The sequence below is a fragment of the Dryas octopetala genome, chromosome 3 (genome assembly GCF_963921425.1).
Source record: "Dryas octopetala chromosome 3, drDryOcto1.1, whole genome shotgun sequence".
NCBI lineage: Eukaryota > Viridiplantae > Streptophyta > Magnoliopsida > Rosales > Rosaceae > Dryas > Dryas octopetala.
Window position 1 is genome coordinate 2,613,424 of NC_141368.1, and position 21,057 is coordinate 2,634,480.

Here is a 21,057-nt window from a genome sequence, read left to right on the forward strand (position 1 = left end):
ATACTGCTTATCTGGTCACACTTCAATCCCAAATTGGATTTTGATGAATGGATAGTGATATTTTATGATGAAACTCTTGGAGTTAATTCAAGTAGTGAGAATTGGAGGATCTTGAGTTATAATTATAATAGAGGAATGTTATCCATTTTCTTTATCGACCTTTTTTATTTATTATTTTCATGATTGAAATTGTTCATTTTTTAGATAATTATTTGAAGATCATTTCTATAAAAAATTATCTAAATTAAAAATCATTTTGTCATGTAATCGTTATCAAATAAATCAACGGTGAATCAAATTGTTACAAAAACCGTATATTTATTTGATCATAGTTACATATCCAAATCATTTCTAATTTGGTTAATTTTTTGCAAAAATGATTTTTATAGTTTGATCTAAAATATGAATGGTACCGATCATGAATTTACATTGCGGAATGAAAATAATAGAGGAGAAGGTCGGTGGACAAGGTGGATTGGAGAATATGAATAACATTCCCCTTAAAATAAGTCTAGTGCAAGGATAAAAATATCAGAAATTCCTTAAATATCGGTATTCAAATTTACGAATATATCAATTTCGGTAGATCTCGGTGTAAAGAAAGTTGAGTTAAATTTCGTTGTTTTGTTGGTTTATTTTTTTATTAATTATGATTAGTAGATGAGTTTTGATCTAATTAGAGCTAAATTTGGTTTGATTTCATCTTATTTCTCTTTTCCTTCCCAAATTTTGAAATTTTTTATACAATTCTGCCAACATATACCGATAATACCGATATTTTGTCGACATATAATGATATTTTGTCAACATATTCCTATATTATGCCGATATATATCAAAATTTTGTAGACATATACTGATATTTTTTTGACATATACTGATATTTTTTTGAAATATACCGATATCGTAAAAATATCGGTTATAACCTATTTAAATATTGATAAATAAAATTACAAATATCTCGACATTTTGTAGATATTTTTATCCATGGTTCAATGTTTGATTTTTTCCAATATAACTAATAAATATATATATATATATATACAGGCTCCTTCTGTTGAGGTATACCTCAACTTATTTATGTTGAGGTATGACCTTGTTGGGGCCTACACGAGTCCTTTTGTGTCGATCCGAACCGTTCGCAAGGATCATCTTCATTGATAGATCATCTTTGCAAAAAATTAGCCAAATCGGAAATCATTTGCCTATCTAACTTTGATAAAACAAATGGACGGTTTCATCGAAAATATTTGGTTCGTCCATTTATTTGATCAAAGTTAGATAGGCAAATGATTTTCGATTTGGCTAATTTTTTGCAAGGATGATCTATCTATGGAGATGTAAAAATTGAACGGTTCGGATCGACACAAAAGGACTCGTGTGGGCCCCAACATGGTATACCTCAACATAAATAAGTTGAAGTATATCTCAACAGAAGGAGCCTGTATATATATATATATAGTTCACGATGTTTCATGCACCTTCTCTTTATTGGTCTTTGTTGTAGTCTTGCTGAAAACGATGACATAGATAAAGGTGAAGCCATCGGATCCAAGGATTAAAAAAAACTTATTTGTGTCGGCATGTTAGCTTTTTCCAGTCTTCTTGGCAGTTGGCAGAGCTGAGTACCTCTTTGGGTAAAGATAAAACAAAGAGAGCTCTTCTCAATTTCTCATGGCTTGGCTTCCTATAGATTGGACTTGGGCCGTTGCTTTGGGCCATTTGTGTTTAGTTGTGTTTTGGGCCTTCTTCAATCCAAAAAAGAAGAAGAAGAAATATCAAACAGACAAACAGACAAATCTTGGAATATAATTAAAAATTAAAATGCCACATTTGATACCTTGACCTACTTTACGAAAAATTATAAAAGTAAGAAATATCCCAAAAAAATTTCCCAGCAGTTCACACACCTTCACATGATGACATAAAACCGAAGATAAGTGTTACGCAACGTACATGTGGCAACCACGGATTTCCCCAACACTCGTAGTCGTACACATCAGGCACGTTGCTGACTAGTGACTAGATCTTCCCCAACTTCTTCATATCTCTCACTCTCTCTCTCTCTCTCTGTGCAACTCAAGCTACTCAACAATGGCACTACCTCTCAAATTACACAACCTTCTTTCCACCACCTTCAGACCCCAATTACCATCATCATCCAATGCCATTCTCACTCCTCCAAACCCGTCTTTTTCTCTCCTCTCCTCCTCACCTCTCAGGACCGTGCATTCCCTCACCATTAAAGCCACTTCCTCCTCCTCCTCCTCTTCTCCAACAACCGTCCCTGATTCAAAGGGCATCAAGGTCTCTCCCTCTCTTAAATATATCAATGCCTGTGTTGTACGTTTTGAATTCTGGGTTGATTGAACCGATCACCAATCGTTTTCTTTTTATTTCAGATTAAATCGGTTCCCACTAAACCGATTGAAGGCCAGAAGACTGGAACCAGTGGTCTCCGCAAGAAGGTATCTATCTATCTCCCACTGTTGCGTTTATTTTTTGGTTAGGAAAAATTGAAAATTGTATTTACTTGTTTTCCCCGATTGTATACTTGTTTTGCAGGTGAAAGTTTTTACTCAAGAAAATTACCTTGCCAATTGGATCCAGGTTTGAATACTCACACTCATTTACGGTGGTCGGTGTTTAATGCATTGTGGTTGTGAACGTGATTTAGAATTTTCTGTAGTTTAGGCATTATTTAATTCATTGCCGCCGGAGGATTATAAGAATGGGCTATTGGTGTTAGGAGGTGATGGTCGTTACTTTAACCGCGAAGCTGCACAGGTCTTATTTTTATGTTCCAAATGCTGCATTAAACTTGTGCTGTTTGCTTTTACTTTCAGTCCCCATTTCCATGTTTATGAGCACCTTTGTGGATCTGTAATGCAGATTATTATCAAAATTGCCGCAGGGAATGGTGTTGGGAAAGTTTTGGTTGGCAAGTAAGTATCTTGTTAGGTTGACATTTCAAGAGGTCGTGCCTATAGTTGTTTTAATTATGTGTGAATAATACTGATGTGATAACTTTTTAATCTCTTGCATACAATGCCATCTTTTGATTCTTTTTATTTTTTTTCCCAGGCAACATATTCATGCCTCAGTTATATGAGTTAATGATGACTTTTTGTTATTGCAGGGATGGAATTTTGTCAACCCCAGCTGTTTCTGCTGTAATCCGAAAGAGGAAGGCAAGCTAGTGGTGCTTGATTTTTCTGTATTTCAGCATCTTGGCACATCATGTAATATTGTACTTATTTGCTTTGTTTTCTTCTTCATAATTAATCAATAAATTTTATAGGCCAATGGTGGTTTTATAATGAGCGCAAGCCATAATCCTGGTGGACCTGATTATGATTGGGGTATTAAGGTGAGTTTCTGTAGTTGTGTCTGTGAATAGAATGTTAGTTCATTACCCAACAATGTCATTTGACTTGGAAATTCACTACTTGATGATGTCTGACTCAACAGTTATGTTCACTTCCAGTTTAATTACAGTAGTGGTCAACCAGCACCTGAGACCATCACTGACAAGATTTACGGAAACACACTTTCTGTAAGTATCTGGTTCTATATGTATATTTGCTACATTTTCTATCCTGTTAGTTGTAATTGTTAAGTATGGTTAGTTTGTTTCTTGATTTCATATCTTCTTCGGGAGTTTTTCTTTCTATATAAATATGTATATTATACCCTTATAACTCACCCAATAAAAACCCTTATAACTTGTCTCAACGAGATGTCAAATGTGAAATTCACACAGTAAAAGCTCCAGTATTCAAAATGAATAATTATTTTGGAAAAACAAGTTGACCGAGTGATTTTACCTATATGCTTTTCTATTTGGTTTAAGTTTGAATCGTATAAGTACAATGCAGATCTCTGAAATAAAGATGGCAGATATTGCTGATGTTGACCTATCTTCTCTTGGAGTTGTAAAGTATGGAAACTTCAGTGTTGAAGTTGTAGATCCAGTTTCTGACTACTTGGAACTAATGGAGGTAGGAAACAAAATCTTGCATCTTTAGAATTTTGAAATGACAATTAATCCAGTTTGGATACCACTAATTGTATGGGATTTTGTGCAGAGTGTATTTGATTTCAAGCTTATCAAAAGTCTTCTACAGTTAGACTTTAGGTATATTAATTTTCTCTCTACCAAGAAGGATATTTACAGTCTGCTAGTTTATTTGGGTGTGTAACCATGTTTTTAAGCAGTAATTTGTTTAAATGACGAATTTCTTCCTTACAGTTCATGCCATGCTTGAATGTAAAATTTCCCATAGGGTAGAGGGTAAATTTATGATTTTAAACTATTTCTAATTGACTGGAACTTTCCAGGTTTGTATTTGATGCCATGCATGCTGTTACTGGTGCTTATGCGAAACCCATCTTTGTGGATAAGCTGGGAGCCACTCTGGTATGTTCAACAAATAGGACAACTTGAATGTGATTATAGTAATCTATATATGATCTGTTTTTTTCTGACGAGATGTTAGGTATGTCATGTAGGATTCAATTTCAAACGGAGTGCCTCTCGAGGATTTTGGGCATGGTCACCCAGATCCGAATCTTACGTAAGAGTGATACTTAAATTGATGCTAACTTGTTATTATATCAGGGCATTTCTAATTTTGACTTATGTTGTCAAATAGATATGCTAAGGATTTGGTCAACCTTCTGTATAGTGAAAATGGACCTGACTTTGGAGCTGCAAGTGATGGTATGTTAGATGACTAAGGAGGCGGAATCTGTGTTAATGGTTTTATGACTAAAGAGCTTTAACATTATATGTCGTATATTCTTTAATGTTGTAAACTTAATTGTGCATGGATAATAAGAGAAAATGAAAAAGCATGGAAGTGCTACTGCTGAATTCAGGGCTTATACAAGTCTTTTTTATTGTTGTTTTCTACAAGCTGCAGTGGACATATCATTTTGTTGAATAACAAAAAAAATTCATTTTTTATTAGGGGATGGCGATAGAAACATGATTCTTGGTAGAGGCTTTTTTGTTACTCCTTCAGACTCTGTTGCAATTATTGCAGCCAATGCTCAAGAAGCTATTCCATATTTCAGGAGTGGCCCCAAGGTCATGCACCTCTGTTTCCTGCTTCTTATGTATCTGCTGTGCATTTTTGTTGTAGAACAACAGGAAATGACTCTTTTTCTTTCCTTAAAATTTTCTAGGGATTAGCTCGATCCATGCCAACAAGTGGTGCACTTGATCGTGTTGCTGAAAAATTGAAGCTTCCTTTCTTTGAGGTTTAGCTCTCTTTGACTATTGTGATAAAAGCATAGACTGATAGTGTGCTTGGAGCAGTGTTTTATTTCTACATGATGCACCTCTACTAACATATGATGTATCTTCTTGGGCTTAGGTTCCCACTGGTTGGAAGTTCTTTGGGAATCTTATGGATGCTGGGAAGTTATCTATTTGTGGGGAAGAGAGTTTTGGAACAGGTTCTGATCACATCCGCGAGAAGGATGGCATATGGTATTTGTCTAAATCTTTATTTTAGGGTGATCACTGTGGTGCTCACTTTGCCTACATTAAGATTTCTCCTATTGTTGCTTATTGACAAAAGCTGTAATTGTCTGCTTAACTTTTGCTTCTTGAATTTTTTTGTTCCATAAGGTGATTTCTTGCAGTTTTTTTCAAGTGAAACAGCCTCATCAAAATTGCATATATGTATAGTAATATTATAGTTCTGCCCAGATATAGGTCCTCTTTTTAATCTAGTTATTCTAGTTGCTTCTATTAAAACTACTTTGCAGACTTGTTATCTTGCTTTGGTTATAGTCCTACAAAATTGTCACTGACACCATACTATTCTTTTCTGTATTGTTATTTTACTCATGAGACGTCTGTTGCTCCAATCTCTGATTCTAGAACTAGTTTTTGAGGTTCTTTGGGCTTACCAAACATTTCAAAGATTTATTTTCGTTGCTCAACATTTTCTCCCCCTTTCTATCACAGTCAATTGTCAGTTCCAGTGTGAAATGACTCAAGTATTTACAAATGACAGGGCTGTTTTAGCGTGGCTTTCAATCATTGCGTATCGGAACAAAGACAAAAAAGTTGGGCAGAAGTTGGTCTCTGTTGCAGATGTTGTGAAGGAACACTGGGCAACCTACGGAAGAAATTTCTTTTCTCGATATGACTATGAAGTAAGTATCCTAGCTGCATTTTAAACATGCTTGCACAATTACAGTATTTAAGTCAGTTTCAGTTTTGTACAGTATTTAAGTCAGTTTCAGTTTTGGAATTGTGACTCTCCTGACCAGATTAACTTGTATTTTCATTGGGATAGGTGCAATTTTTTTATTACTGTTGTCTTTATCCAGGAATGTGAGTCTGCAGGTGCCAACAAAATGATGGATCATCTTAGAGAATTGATCTCTAGGAGCAAGCCCGGTGAAAAGTATGGTAAGTTTGTACCTCTAATTCTCTTAATGGCTATCATGACCTTTGGATGCTGAGAATTATCATGCCACAGGAAATTATGCTCTCCAACTTGCCGATGACTTCACGTACACTGATCCTGTAAGTTCCATTATCATACATTTGGATAAAGTTTCCTGAATCAACATGTTCAAACTCAATCTCATACAATTGTGCAGGTTGATGGAAGTGTGGCATCAAAGCAAGGTGTTCGGTTTGTTTTTACAGATGGATCGAGGATCATATATCGTTTATCAGTAATAAACTCTCTTTCTTTAAATTTTTTATTGTGCCTTATTTATCCTTTAATCTTGGAGATTGATCTTCTACGCAAACTGTTGCAATGGAAGTAACTTTTAAATTCATATATACAGGGAACCGGTTCAGCAGGAGCAACTGTTCGAATTTACATTGAACAGTATGAACCAGATGTCTCTAAACATGATGTGGATGCCCAAAAGGCACTAAAACCATTAATAGGTTAGTTTACTGTTATAACTTATTTCTATAACAAAGCCTCTCAAAGTTATTACTTATTCTTTCCTTTTTTCTTTGTTATGCTTTAGATTTGGCATTATCTGAATCGAAGCTGAAGGAGTTCACTGGAAGAGAGAAGCCCACAGTCATCACATAAAAGCAAAACCGCACGAACCTAAGTTATGCCGGAAGCAGTGAGTTATGAGGCATATTCCACCTGTTCAGTTTTGGTGTACGGTAAGTAATCTGGCTGTCTAGGGAAATAAGGTCCGATCCTTGTATAAATATGTTTAGTATATGAATAATAAAGATATCGAATCCTCGGTTGAAGAGGTGATGCCATTTCATTGTTGCTCCAAACTCTAAGCACCTGAATGCAATACTCAACTCCTAAGGTAGACAGTATACACACAAGACACAACACAATTTCTCAATAAGGTTGAGCGACCCTGTAGTTTCCAAGCTATACAAGGTCAAAAAAAATTGCCAATGCCACTACTTTATTTATTTCTTTGGTCAGGGTTGAAATAGTTTGAATTCCATATTTAATTGGGAAACATTGAACCTTTTGGTCATGAAAAATTGTGGACAAAAAATTGGAAAAGGTATTATAACCAACCTTAATGAACATTCATGACAAGCTATCCAGAGTTTACCTTAGGGCTTTGTACCCGGTAAGAGAGATTATTCAAAAAAATTCATAAAATGATGTGGCATTTAGAAAGAGTAACTGTAACTGGACAAACACATTTGTGCAAAAGAGTCACCAAACAAAACTCAAAAACAAGGACAATTATCTCTGGCTGGACATTACATAAAGATCAAATTAGCAATCCTATATGAGTACAATCCCTGAGTGGCTTTAGTGAGTAGTATACTAGAGGCTCTGAAAAGGAGCAGGGTGCAACCTAGTAGCCACTGGCGGTACAGAGACCCCAACGTGTCACCATGGTCGTCCCCTTTGGATGCATGATCAGGTGGACATGTACTTGTGATCGGATGTCCATGATATGAAACATCCAATAGCAGCACCCCAACCCCCTTATATGGGAGCTGACTCCACAAAACTAAAGCAAGCTAAGACCACCATCCTCACAATTCCTGATTGGACTATACATAATGAGAAAAAAGACTAGACTAGTCTTATGGTACCTCCTACAGTTCTCTCAAAGTGACATAATGGCACAGCAAGTACGCACTCCACATGGGATTTTTGTTCTTCTGTCCTAGTACTAGTACCAACCAAAACTCGACTTTCACTTTCAAGCTAGCTAGTGAATAGGGAATAGGAGGATGTGACATTTTTCTTGTTGCTTCTACATTTTACTACTGGCTCTTTCTTATAATGATGCCAACCAATGCAAAATGATGGTTTTTTTCCCACTATCCAATCCATTCTATGCAATTGTACATATGTTAACTGTTCATTTAGAGATATGATCAACTTTCTTTATTAGATCAGTTTCTTGAAGAAGATTGGCTGAATGTGCATTTGGGTGAGGTAATAGCAGGAACCAAGAATGACAGGAATTGGGTCCCCTTTGTTCTTTTGTTGTTGTATTTATTGGACCCAGGGATGGCTATAGCCAATAGGAGAAGAATTTTCTCTAAAGCGGATGTCCGCATTTTTCAAAATTTACGAATGTCGATATAGTGCTGACATGGGGTAGACAGTGTGTCGACACAGATGATGTGCTGTAGCAAGTTCTGAAATTTGGTGTTAACACACTGTCGACCCTATATCGGTACTGTGTCGACATCCGCAAATTTTGAAAAATGCGGACATCCTCTTTAGAGAAGGACTGTATGTAGTTCTTGCTTTGATTCAAAGTTTTTTGAAAAAGCTCCCATGTCTAGTTTTTAAAGATGGCCTGCTTAATGGCCAAAAAGAAAAAGATGTCCTGCTTAATTATTTAGGTTGAAGCCTAAATATCATAATTCAATAGCCTTGACCTCGAGCAAGCCAAACAAGCCGGCTTTTCTCTCATTCAAAAGTCCAAAACCAAAATCAGCTTCAGATTGTCTTTGCCCCCCATTTCCAATATGATCTAAATCCCCAAGCAGACCCACCAGCAAATAATGGTACAGACAATGAGAAAAGCAAACCAGCTTTTAGTGGGATAGTAAGAGGGTGGAACTGTGTTTGTCCTAATTGTGACTCTTAAAGTATAGTTGTCAATAGATCCAACCTTGTTGGGTCTATCAGTTTCATGGGATTTGCTCTTCAAGAGAACTCATTTGCCCCACTTTATATCTGCATGACATTGTGATAACTCCACCATCATGTTAGTTGCCTCACTCATGGACCTTCATGTCTCTCCCTCTCTCTATTTTCCACCTACTGTGTCTTCTGTCCTCTAGTGAGCGATTTGGGATGTGATGTTTGGTTCAGCTCAACCTCAAATGTTTGACCTCTTTCCTCACAAAAAATCTGCAGTAACACACTGATGAATACCAATATCTTCAATATATGTCATAGTAGAATTCATGATCACCTATATTACCAAGTTTAGTTTAGTAGGAGCAGTATGATTGTTAAGCTTTGCTGAATTATGGTGCTGCAACACTTTAATCCACTGTTAGTGTGATCCCCAATTACACAGACAATGAATTAAAGAAAGCCACTTCTCACGATCGAATAGTGGTAATCTAATAAAAAAGAAAACTAAAAGATGAAGATAAAAGAGTAAATGGGTGGTTAAAGGACATGGTATATGGTGGGATTGAATTGCAGCATGAAAATGGTCAAACAGAGAATATTATTTATATAAATTCATCAATGATTTGTCGATCTGTAGTATTATTTTGGGTTTGAAAATGGTCTTACTATTTCTTAAGTTTGCTTTTAAACATGTTGTTTAGCTTCTTCGAGGATGTCATTCAGTGATTGACACATTGGTTGGAAACATCATACCAAAAGCAAAAGAAAGAAAGAGGAAGAAAATTTCCACCACCATCCCTTAATTCCCTTGTTGATCATCTTTGTCCAAGACACTTCTGACCTTTTGTTATGCTAGCTGCAATGTAATTTGGCAAATCCGTACATTTGATTAGCCTTGGCCTTTCCCACTTATCAAATAATTAATCCATAAAATAGAGCTTTTAATGGGGATAGACTACATGCTAGTCAACTGTTGACAAACAAGGTAAACACAGCATATAATGTATATTTGTTACTGAAGGATGTGATGCCATTTCAGTGCTCCAACACACACTTCCATTCACTTTTGAACAAAAAATAATTAAAAAAAATGCCTGCCCCTGCAGGAGTATACTCACAATCATCAAAATCAATTATTTTATTAGAATTTTAGGAGCCTTATATACTCGATCACAAAGTAAACGTGCTGGCTAACAGGCTAAGGGCCCCTATTTTCTGCAGTTATGATTACATTTTTATTGGACTAAACATGTCGCCAATTAAACCATTTGGGTTTCCAAATAATTTATATAACAAGTGAAAAAGTAGCAACTCCTTCCATTTATTGCCTTTGCTAGTAAGTTACTCTCTTTTAAGTCTTTTTTTTTTCTTTTTTTAAGTAAAATTTTTATGTAATGAGGGTTTATATTTTTTGTGTCTATTTTACGAAATCTAACGCATAATGATAGGGAGAAAGGCTTCGATCGGTTTGCTTTCAAGTTTCGATCAAGTTCAGGGGACCAACATATTCTTATGTACATATAGTTACAAACTTATAGCGTTTTGAATAATGCAAATCATTATTATAGACAAGAACATGCGTTGCATGTTCTTTAATTTGCCCACGTGTATATGTTTTACATGAATGTGACTACCATGGACTCGCAGCCAGATTTATATGGTTTGGGATGAAATAAAAATTGTTATTTAGGGAAAGAATAGACTGAATGGTAGGGCAAGATCTCTCAGTGTACAGTGTCGTATTTGGGCAAACGTTGGTACATGTTATTATGTTTGTATGTGTATCAGGGCATGGTTGCAAAAACAAAAGTCCAAAGGAGGAGGAGGGCCTTTGATGTGGCAGATGTTTATGACATAGATATGATTTCAGCAATTAATTTATAGTCTTGGGACTATGCCCCACTTACTAGAACCATGTAGAGTGATATAATGCCGACAATTAATAAGCACGGTCTTCGAATGATATATATTTTTTTTATCAATTAATTGTCGTTCACGACGGATCATATATATTAAAGGGTTTTTTAAAATTTTGATATCTGAAGTTTAAGTCTCGTTTTAATTAAGTACTTAAATTATTATTTGTTCCAACTAAGTATTTAAATTATATTTGTCATATATGTTAAAATAGTGAGGAGTATAAATATATATAGATGATTTTTGAAATAACACCTAAAAAATAAACAATTTTAATTATAAGATACATTGTGTGTTGAGTTTAAATGAATAATATAATTCGTGTATTAATTTGCATAATGGTATGTTTTAGATCGTTCTTGTATGTATAATATACATATACAAAGAGTAGGTGTGAGATTTCTCACATTAGAATGAGATGTCATTTTTTGGTAGTACTTTGTCATTATGGATTTATGATTTTAAAGTGTAAAAATCGCAATGTCTAAAATGTGAAAATTAAAACCTAAATAACCAACAAATTTTGGCATTTTCTTAACCTAAATCTGTAGAAATGGATATCACCTAGAAAGCCAATATACTCATGTTTGTGGTTATACGCTTTCTTGCCACATACATTTTACAAAAGGTAAAACAGAGAATAAAGATGAATAGAAACCAAACGATCACATTTTCTCTTGACACATGACTTTTGTCCTTTCTTTTGTATGATACGTTGGAGCGTCTCCTTCTTGTTGCAAGTGTATGACAAATGCAGTACACTACTCCTTTCTTTCTTTTCAAGAAAATACACACACTATAACCAACACCAAAAAATACAAAATTTTAGTATAATTTTGGGGTTTTTTATTCTATGGTGATCAATTACAGAACAGAAATGAGAATACTATGTGATTGAGACCAGTTCGAGTTTGACAATTTTGCTGCAAATGATGTCCTTCTGGGCCATTTCTATTAAACCAACCTCATCCACTCTGAAATGTTCTTGATTTATAATCAACTGGGAATTTGGGATTGTACTGCACCCATATATTTTTCTTATAAACCCAAATCCAAAAAAGGTCCCACCAACAGATGTCTGATGATGGCACATATATATGGGGCACGAAGAGACCCATCTTAAATCTTTTAGTGGATAATGAAAGGCATTGATCGTATATATGTTGTCGACGATATATATGGCACTCATTTTCTACTTATGGTTTAGAATCCAATCAAAATTCTAAGGATTGTTTTGGTACCAACTAATAAGGCTGTCCTTATATATATGCATGACAGTGTTTCAAACCCACCACCATATATGCCACTCCTGTGCCTCAATCACTTTGACCGTGATTGCCACTCCTGTACCCACCCAATGAAACATTTGTGGGATTTTTAGATATCTTTTTTGGGTGTTTGGAATGTGGGAAAAAAAAAAAAGAGAATCGTGGCAAGCTATTGTTCAAGTGTTAAACGCCTGAACTTCCCAATTAATTAATTAATTAATTAATATTTAACTTTTGTTAAACAATGGAATTATTGTCTACCCCACAATTACTCACTCACAAAACGGTCAATAGCTTTTTTTCATTTCAAAAGTGAAAGGGGTCAAATTCGATTCCTCTTCAAGAGGAGAAGATACCACACATTGGTGTAATATTATAATTTCATAGTGTATTTCCGAATTTTTAATAAGAGAAAATTACAGATTTGGTCAACTTATTTTATACTTAGTTCAATTTTGGTTCACGATCTTTTTTAAGTTCTGTTTTGGTGCATTAATTGTTTCATTTGTTCAATAAAGATCCAAATTTGTGACTTTAAATCCTTTGAGTTGTGTTTTCTTCAATTATAATTGAAGTATAAGTTATATTTCATCATTTCTTAGTCATAAAAACAAATTTGAAGTATTAGAATCTAAGAAAATTGAGATTGGGTGAAGTTTGAAAAATTAGCAGTTTCGGGTACTCTACTTTGAGGTCAATTATCTTGAGTTTTAGAATTTCAATTTGAATTATCTTTATATGATTGTAAAGAATAAATGCATAGTTTTAAAATAAGTATATGTTTGCTGAATTTAAGTGAGATTTGATAAGGTAAAAGACATGTCAAATTTGAGAAAACAAATCTAAACCTTTATTGAACAAATAGAATATAAAATTGTATGAATCCATTAGTGAGATTGTATGAATCCACTAGTGAGATTGCTTCTATATGTGCTAACTTTATAGAAATTGAGGAATTAATCCTTGAATTTATTCATCTCATAAATTTCACACTCTACAGAGTAAGAAGCTTTGTTTTTTCCTTTTCATTTTTTCATATATTACCTTTGAAAATATTATTTATTTGATTTTAATCTCCAACTATAATCATTTTTTATACTGATGTATAAGACGACAAATGGTCTTGCGTTCTCCCTCGCCAGTCGCCGCGGTCAAAACGAGGAGGCATTTGCCTGTTTGCCATGCTCAAAACGCCATGTCGTGTGCTTCACGGACCAAAACGACCTCTCTTACTAAATTCAAATAAAATGGCATATATACCAAAAAAAAAAAATAATAATAATAATAAAATGGCATTTCTATTAATTTTTGCACTTTTGCACAAGCCGAAGTCGTTTGATAGCTAAATGGGGAATTTCCAACAGGCATTTTATAGTTTTGGTTTAAATTCTCAGACAGGCATATTGGCCTCTTGTAAATTGTAAACAGCTATTTCTTTGTAATTAATTATATGCATGTCGATTCTGCTGTCCAATATTATACAGCAAATAATACAAATGCTCATGAACCAATACTATATGTCTCTTGTCATGCTAGCTTATTCAGTAATTATGTCTAAAGTAGAAGGCAATTTTGTTCTTGACCATTAAAATCTATTCCATGCAAGTACACCATATTCTGCAAGTACACCATTTACCCTTTCTTTTCTGCTTGATGTTCATTACCAAAATCCCTTAAAAATCATATGAGTGAGTGAGGTGGTAGGAGTGGTGATATCTGTCACAGAATTAGACCCCTACAGAGTACAGATGTGACTGATAGGCCACACCATTTGGCATTTGCATGCCTTTGGTTATTGTAGTCGGTCATTTCCATGACATGCAAATTGCAAATTGCAAAGCCCCTGTAACTTGTTAGTCTCTGTCATTTTGTTCCTCTGCCACATCCTAGTGAGGAGTGACATGCAAGTCCCTAGCTACTTCCATGGCTTGACAAATTGAAGACACGCAAACCTCTACCTACTTCCATGGCTGACAGATCCTAAACATACAATCCCCTACCTTCTTCCATGGCTGATAGATCCTAGACATGCAATGCGCCAACCTCCTTTCTCTCTAATCCTCTGCCTGCCATCTAAGATACAACCTTGTGATTCCAACAGATGAAATTAATATTTCTTTGTTTCTTCCTTAACTACCCTCATGTATTCTAGCCATTATAGCCACTACACAACACAAGTCACTCTGTTTTCCCCCCTCTGTTTCTCTTCCCCTTTGCTACTTTTACTAATTTTAAGCTACTTTGACAAGAGAAATGGAAGAAAATTATGTTTTTAATTAACTCACATGTATATGTGAGAAAAGGAGTCATATGTAAGGGCAACGTATAAAAATTCATTCATTCTTCAACTACTCAATTTATGTAACTCCTAAAGACCCATTAAAGAGGGTTTGGTGCTCTCTCATGTCCGAGTGGACCTTAGGCACTGAAAATGGTTATACATATTACATAATAATTTATTACAACATATATACACACACAAGCACACAAATCAAAATTGCTGGTCTAGTAGTTTGCACGATTTAGTGGGTGACACTAGCAATTTTCCTCCCAGAAGGAAATGCCAAATACCATTGGGAAACGCTTTCTGGCAACAACAATAAAGACAATAACTCCATTCGAAGAGGGTTCCATTCCCCAATTTTTTCCCATTGAAGGGTCCCTGCCCTGCAATTCACCTATTTTAAGAGGTCCTTTTCTGCAAAAGATATAATTCGAACGAGGGGGAGAGAAGCGCAAGAGCTAGCTATAAAAGATTCCAATGTTTGTTCACTCATCCACCCAATAAGAGCGGCCTTGGCTTTTCTTTCATCAGACTTCTCAAACTTATTTCAGTCCCTCTCTCTCTGTGTCTCTCTCTCTAAGCTCTCCAATATCAAACAGAGTCCTCTGAGTCCCATAGTCATACATTTTGTTAATGAAATGGCAGTTGAGTGCATGATCACAAACACAAACATGCAATCCATGGCCCAACAACAACACAAAGAAGAAGATGACCAGAACCAGAAACCATTAGTTTTCGATGCCTCGGTGCTTCGCTACCAATCCGACATACCAAGCCAGTTCATATGGCCCGACGACGAAAAGCCCTGCAAAAACAGTCCTGAGCTCCAAGTCCCACTCATAGACTTGGGGGGCTTCCTCTCAGGCGACGCAGAAGCCACCACCAAAGCCTCGAAACTAGTCGGCGAGGCTTGCGAAAAGCACGGCTTCTTTTTGGTGGTGAACCACGGAGTCGACCAGAAACTAATATCAGATGCACACCGCTACATGGACGACTTCTTTGGACTTCCCCTGTCCGAGAAACAGAGGGCTCAGAGGAAAGTTGGGGAGCACTGCGGTTATGCCAGTAGCTTCACTGGCAGGTTCTCTTCCAAACTCCCTTGGAAAGAGACACTCTCTTTTCGCTACTCCGCCGACAAAATCAATTCGTCCAATATTGTCCGAGATTACTTTACCACCATCATGGGACAAGATTTCGACCAATTCGGGTATGTACAATTAATGTTAAACATTTCCATCATTTCATCATTTGGGGTTTCTTACATGAATATCTGGAACTTAATTAAGTTATGTGCTGTTGATTAGGAGGGTGTACCAAGATTATGGCGAGGCTATGAGCATGCTTTCTATGGGGATCATGGAGCTCTTGGGAATGAGTCTTGGTGTGGACAGAGCCCATTTCAAGGAATTTTTCGAAGACAATGATTCCATAATGAGGCTCAATTACTACCCTCCCTGCCAGAAACCTGAGCAGACTTTAGGCACTGGGCCTCATTGTGACCCAACATCTCTAACCATTCTTCACCAAGACCAAGTGGGTGGCCTCCAAGTGTTTGTGGACGAACAATGGTGCTCCATTAGCCCAAACTTAAATGCCTTTGTTGTTAACATTGGTGACACCTTCATGGTAATTGATTACTCAACACTCACTCTGAAATTTCAAATGGGTTTGTAATTTTTTTAATTAATTTTGTTTGATTTCAGGCTCTTTCAAATGGGAGGTTTAAGAGCTGCTTGCACCGGGCAGTGGTGAACAGCCAAACTCCGAGGAAGTCTCTTGCATTCTTCTTGTGTCCGAGAGATGATAGGGTGGTGAGGCCACCAAGCGGGTTGGTGGATAGTTTGTACCCGAGAATATACCCGGATTTCACATGGAGGATGTTGCTTGAGTTCACACAGAACCACTACAGAGCAGACATGAAGACCCTCCAAGTGTTCTCAAACTGGCTTCAACAGAAAACCAACTGATCGATCCAAATTACCAAAAACAGATCGAACCTGGCCTGGCCTGCTGGTTATTAATTATGGGTCATCTTTTCTTTCCTGCCAAACTAAGAAAATGACATGATATGATCGATCCAATTCCAAGGACATGAATGGAGGTGGTAGGCCTGGGAGTTTTCGCTAAGAGTTGAAAACTAGAAAATGATGGAATTGAGACAAAGGCAAAGTTAGAGGAAAAGCCATATTTTTTCCTACTGTTTCCGGCTCTGTTAATTAGCTAGCTAGTTTCTTAGTGACCAACAAAAAGCAAGACAAAAGGTGACATAAGCTAGTAGAACTAATAAATTAAGAGCTGGACTCACTCTGTTTTTGTATTTTACTTGTGTTAATCATAATTTATGTAGAAAGGTTGTCTATAGCATTACCTCCTCTCTCTCTCTCTCTCTCTCTCTCTCTCTCTCTCTCTCTCTCTCTCTCTCAGCAACTTAATTTGATGATCAATTTGATCATAGCCGTCCATCATGCATATCAGTTTATAAATGCTCCTAATTAATCCATGATTAGTGGTGGAACCAACTAATACATTTCTTTGAATTGAAAGCTCTTCAACCTACGTGGGTTGGGTTAAAAAGTGAAAAACCAACAGAAAAATCCAATGAAAGAAGTGGCCCACCTAATGGATGATTCAGAGTAATAGGATGCTAGAATCCATGGAGGATTGACAGAGCTTTCTTTTGTTGTGTACTCATCTGCAAGAAACTTTGTTTAATTATTTTGGTCTTGGATTTATTCTTGTATTTTTTTATACCTGGAGATTTGGAGGATTGTGCAATATAGAATGCAGAGGAATACTTGCTACAATTGTCGTGGTGTTTGTCCTTAAATGCTGCAACATTCTTCCGATGATATTATAAACATTAATACAGCAATTTTGAAATTTAGGGAGGGGTGGTACGTCTGACCCCACATGACTAGAAGTTCATTGTTCTATTAATTATTTCTTAAGACAAAAATTATTATTGTTCTAACTTCTAACAAGGTTGAAAATACCATAGCTGGTCAAAGTAAATGAGGCTGTACAGCATGTAAAAATTCTTATAATTGCATGCTTTGATTATGATAACGTTTTTAAACTCAAATAAAAATAGCTGTATTTCACCTCGTTTAACCAAATTAGTACCTTTGTTAATTAACTAGAAAAGTTTAAGTAGTTTTAGTAAGATATTCAGCACAATTTTATAACTGATAGTTTGATAATTAATGACTAATTTATTAAGAATATATAAAAGGATCTAGAGCCTCTCCTTATCTTGACTATTTTCACTTTGAATTTGCAAATGACCATCTCATGAATGACAGTGATTAATTAGTAAACTAAAACAAATTGTCTTTGAATTTTGTTATCAAAATATAAGAAAACTCTTGCAGTTGGCCAAGCAGTTGTGCTGCCCCCCACCTCACCGGGTTTCGATCCCCCCCTCCCCCCTCTAGGCCTCTTTCCTTGGCCTCCCTTTGTAACCAAAAAAAATATAAGAAAACTCTTGCAAGTATTATTGTACATGTAAGAAAGCAGAAACATGTATGGAGAATAAATACCGCCACGAGTAATTAAAATAGTAACATGATGTGAGAAGGATTAATTTTATTTGGTTTGATGAGATTGATGATGTAGTTTGTAGGCTTGTAGCATAAACATTAAAAAGAAAAAAGGGTGTTTGGGTGGAGAGGCAGAGATCGAAGGGCAGTGCACAGCCGCCAGAGGTAAGGACATTGACAGTCCCATTCCCGTCTCGCTTCCAAAAGGCCCGCATCACGTGGAAACCATCTGTAGTTTGTTCTGGCTTCTGCCACCACCACCACTTGTACATTTCTAATCCAACTCAACTCTCAAAAACAAACATCTTGTGTACAAAACACACAACTATTCCATCCCTTTCATTAAACGACAATTCTTAGGATTTCTCTCATGGATACCCACCTGCCCCTTACCCCCACCCCCCCTACCTTCTCACTATCTATCTATCTGTACATTTTTTTGTCTTCTCCTTCTCTCACGTACCCTTCCCTAATGAGTTATAACCGTACCATAAATATATCTATATATATTTTTTACATTAGATAAAATCAAAATTAGAGACGCATTTTAATCATTTTTTGTTCCCTTATCATTGAATATATAATAAATACATGACTAAAATTATAAGTCAAGTATAAACATATAGAAGAGCTAACTCCCTCGTATACTCTTATACGAAATGTAAGGAGTGCATTAAAAAACTCGAATAACATTCATTCCCCTTGTTTAATTTCAATTTGGAATGGCAAAACTTCTTTTTTCTATTGGTAATTTTGTCATTATCATACCAAATAATCAAGAAGTAAATAAAATTTTTAAAAAATAAAAATAAAAAGAAAGAGAAAATTAGGTTAACCAGCAAATATATAATATAATACACTCCCGTAAAGAAATTAAAAAGATAATATCTCTATCTTATAGAGCTCTAGGGCTAGTCCATTTTATAATATATTGTCTCGTGTCATTTTCATCATGTGCGACAAGCAACAATACTTTTTGAACAGATAAAAGTAAAATTAACAATATGTATGTAGAGGAAGAATAGGAAGTGATCCGAGATCAAAATCATGAATCCATGATAATATTGAATAGCAAGATTGGCTCACCGCTCTCAAATGTTAATTTGGTCAAGCTTTGCGCTTTTGATGGATATGAAGCACTTGGCGACAAATTAAGGCATGTCAGATCGAGTTGGGGTACTACGTCGTTTCTGTCCAATAATTAATTAAGTGATATAAATATATTTTACATGGAGATTGAAGAGGATACTGTTTACAATTACGTGCCAGGATGTCCAACGCTTTAATCAATCAGCACAAAATCTTATTTCTTCTCTTTTCTTGTCTTTTCCTTCAGAAATATGATGTACGTATAAAGTGTGTCCATGTGTGAATGTGTGATACAAACACAATGAAATGAGCATGCAACATTGAAATCGATATCGATGGGGATTGGGATTGGGAAGACGACGAAGAAGCCCCCTCTTACGTATACGCACCCCCCCGCCCCTCAAATTTCTTATCTTCTCCATCGTCTCTATATATAAAATTAGAGGTAATTACAATAATATATGTACCACACTTCTATACATGCATGTATGTGTGAGAGATTTATCTTTAATTTCTCTTTATTATATATATTTCTTAATTTTCTTTTACTTCTTTGTAGATGTATAAAAAGTTTTCATTCTTTTTTTTAAGAGTGATGATTATAAAGCTGAAAATATTTTATAAAGAATATTGTATTGAAACATCATCACATTGAAAACTTAGGTAAATATATCTACATGCTGGCAAAAAAGAAAAAATCGTATCGATTAATAAAAACAACATTGTTAACTCTCTCTCTATATATATATATATAAAATGAGGTAGCGCGCTTAACGTGACATATTGTATTTACCTGTGAATATATATATGCATGTGAGTGAAGAGATCCCTTCTCATTTTTCTTCTAATACAATAGTATAGATTAAGATTTTTATTTATACTATTTTATTCAGTTGGTGTATATACTAATATTCTTAATTAGTATGTAAATGGTAGGATTAGACTTTGCCACGTAACCCTAAATTGAAAATGAGGTTTGGTGCTTTTGTTATGTGACCTAGCTAGTTTTGTTTGTACTTTTCGTCGCATGGTTGGAGTTGAGTGCATAAAAACGACTTAATTAAGTCCATATCTACACGTCCATACATGTAGAGATACCGTCATATATGAATATCAAGCTTTCAACCCTTCTTACTAATTAGTTTGAAAGAAGAGATATGGTTGGAGGAGTCGACTCATTGTCAAGATTTAGCTTTTACAACTTTTGTACTTTACAAATAGCACACTGTTACCTTGTCATATTACAATGACATGTGGATTAATAAGGAAAACATATATTAGTTATTAGGTCGAACCCAATTAAATATAGCAAATGCAAACCATCTGGGGCATTTTTTATATGAACATTAATTTGTTATCATTTGCATGGCTTTTGTCTGCATGCTTAGGTGCCTACCGCGCTCGTACGTACTACATATCCCTTTCCCCTTCCTTTTTTTTCTTTTGTTTTTAGAAACTTATAATTACATGATTCGAGTTCAGTTTTCATTACTTGGCACTTGGGAGTGAAAAGTTTTTTTTTTTTTTTGACATTAGGAAAGCCCACGATAAATGCTTTTAGTTTATCTTTTGTTATATAACTTTTACATTAATTACGTACGTGTCCACTAAAATTATAAATCAGTGGGCTTCTCATGCAATTGGACAAGCCTACAACGGACTATCTTAATCGTTCGTTGGATGCATGGCTGGGCCAACTACAGGCTCATCACCTCCCAAACTTGAGCCAGAATTTTACTCGATCTAAACAGAAATCTTGTGGAAAACAACAAACTTTCCTTTCTAATTTATCAATAAAAAATGGGTGCTTCTAAATGCATCCAACAATTAGATCAGTAGATGCAAATATGAGAATTCTGCAAAAGATAAACCTGGATA

The 21,057-nt window shown here is 35.5% G+C and overlaps 2 protein-coding genes across 3 annotated transcripts; both read left to right on the forward strand.

Annotated features, from left to right (window-relative positions):
• Nucleotides 1-1,944: 1,944 nt before the first annotated feature.
• Nucleotides 1,945-7,416, forward strand: LOC147289510 (phosphoglucomutase). Of its 2 annotated transcripts, XM_086235490.1 has the most exons (22): nt 1,946-2,306; nt 2,402-2,467; nt 2,565-2,609; nt 2,694-2,786; nt 2,892-2,944; nt 3,139-3,190; nt 3,301-3,369; nt 3,487-3,555; nt 3,878-4,000; nt 4,088-4,137; nt 4,341-4,419; nt 4,512-4,576; nt 4,655-4,722; nt 4,973-5,091; nt 5,190-5,264; nt 5,381-5,496; nt 6,029-6,170; nt 6,348-6,429; nt 6,500-6,546; nt 6,624-6,701; nt 6,819-6,924; nt 7,011-7,416. In XM_086235490.1, the coding sequence occupies exons 1-22, from the start codon at nt 2,094-2,096 to the stop codon at nt 7,076-7,078; spliced, it is 1,878 nt and encodes a 625-aa protein (XP_086091616.1). In that variant the 5' UTR covers nt 1,946-2,093; the 3' UTR covers nt 7,079-7,416. The 2 variants fall into 2 exon arrangements, with proteins under 2 accessions (XP_086091617.1, XP_086091616.1); XM_086235491.1 differs by lacking the exon at nt 2,694-2,786 and having other exon boundaries at nt 1,945-2,306.
• A 7,647-nt stretch (nt 7,417-15,063) lies between these two features.
• Nucleotides 15,064-16,912, forward strand: GA20OX2 (gibberellin 20 oxidase 2). Its single transcript, XM_086234869.1, has 3 exons — nt 15,064-15,758; nt 15,856-16,177; nt 16,255-16,912. The coding sequence occupies exons 1-3, from the start codon at nt 15,190-15,192 to the stop codon at nt 16,516-16,518; spliced, it is 1,155 nt and encodes a 384-aa protein (XP_086090995.1). The 5' UTR covers nt 15,064-15,189; the 3' UTR covers nt 16,519-16,912.
• The last annotated feature ends 4,145 nt before the right edge of the window (nt 16,913-21,057 follow it).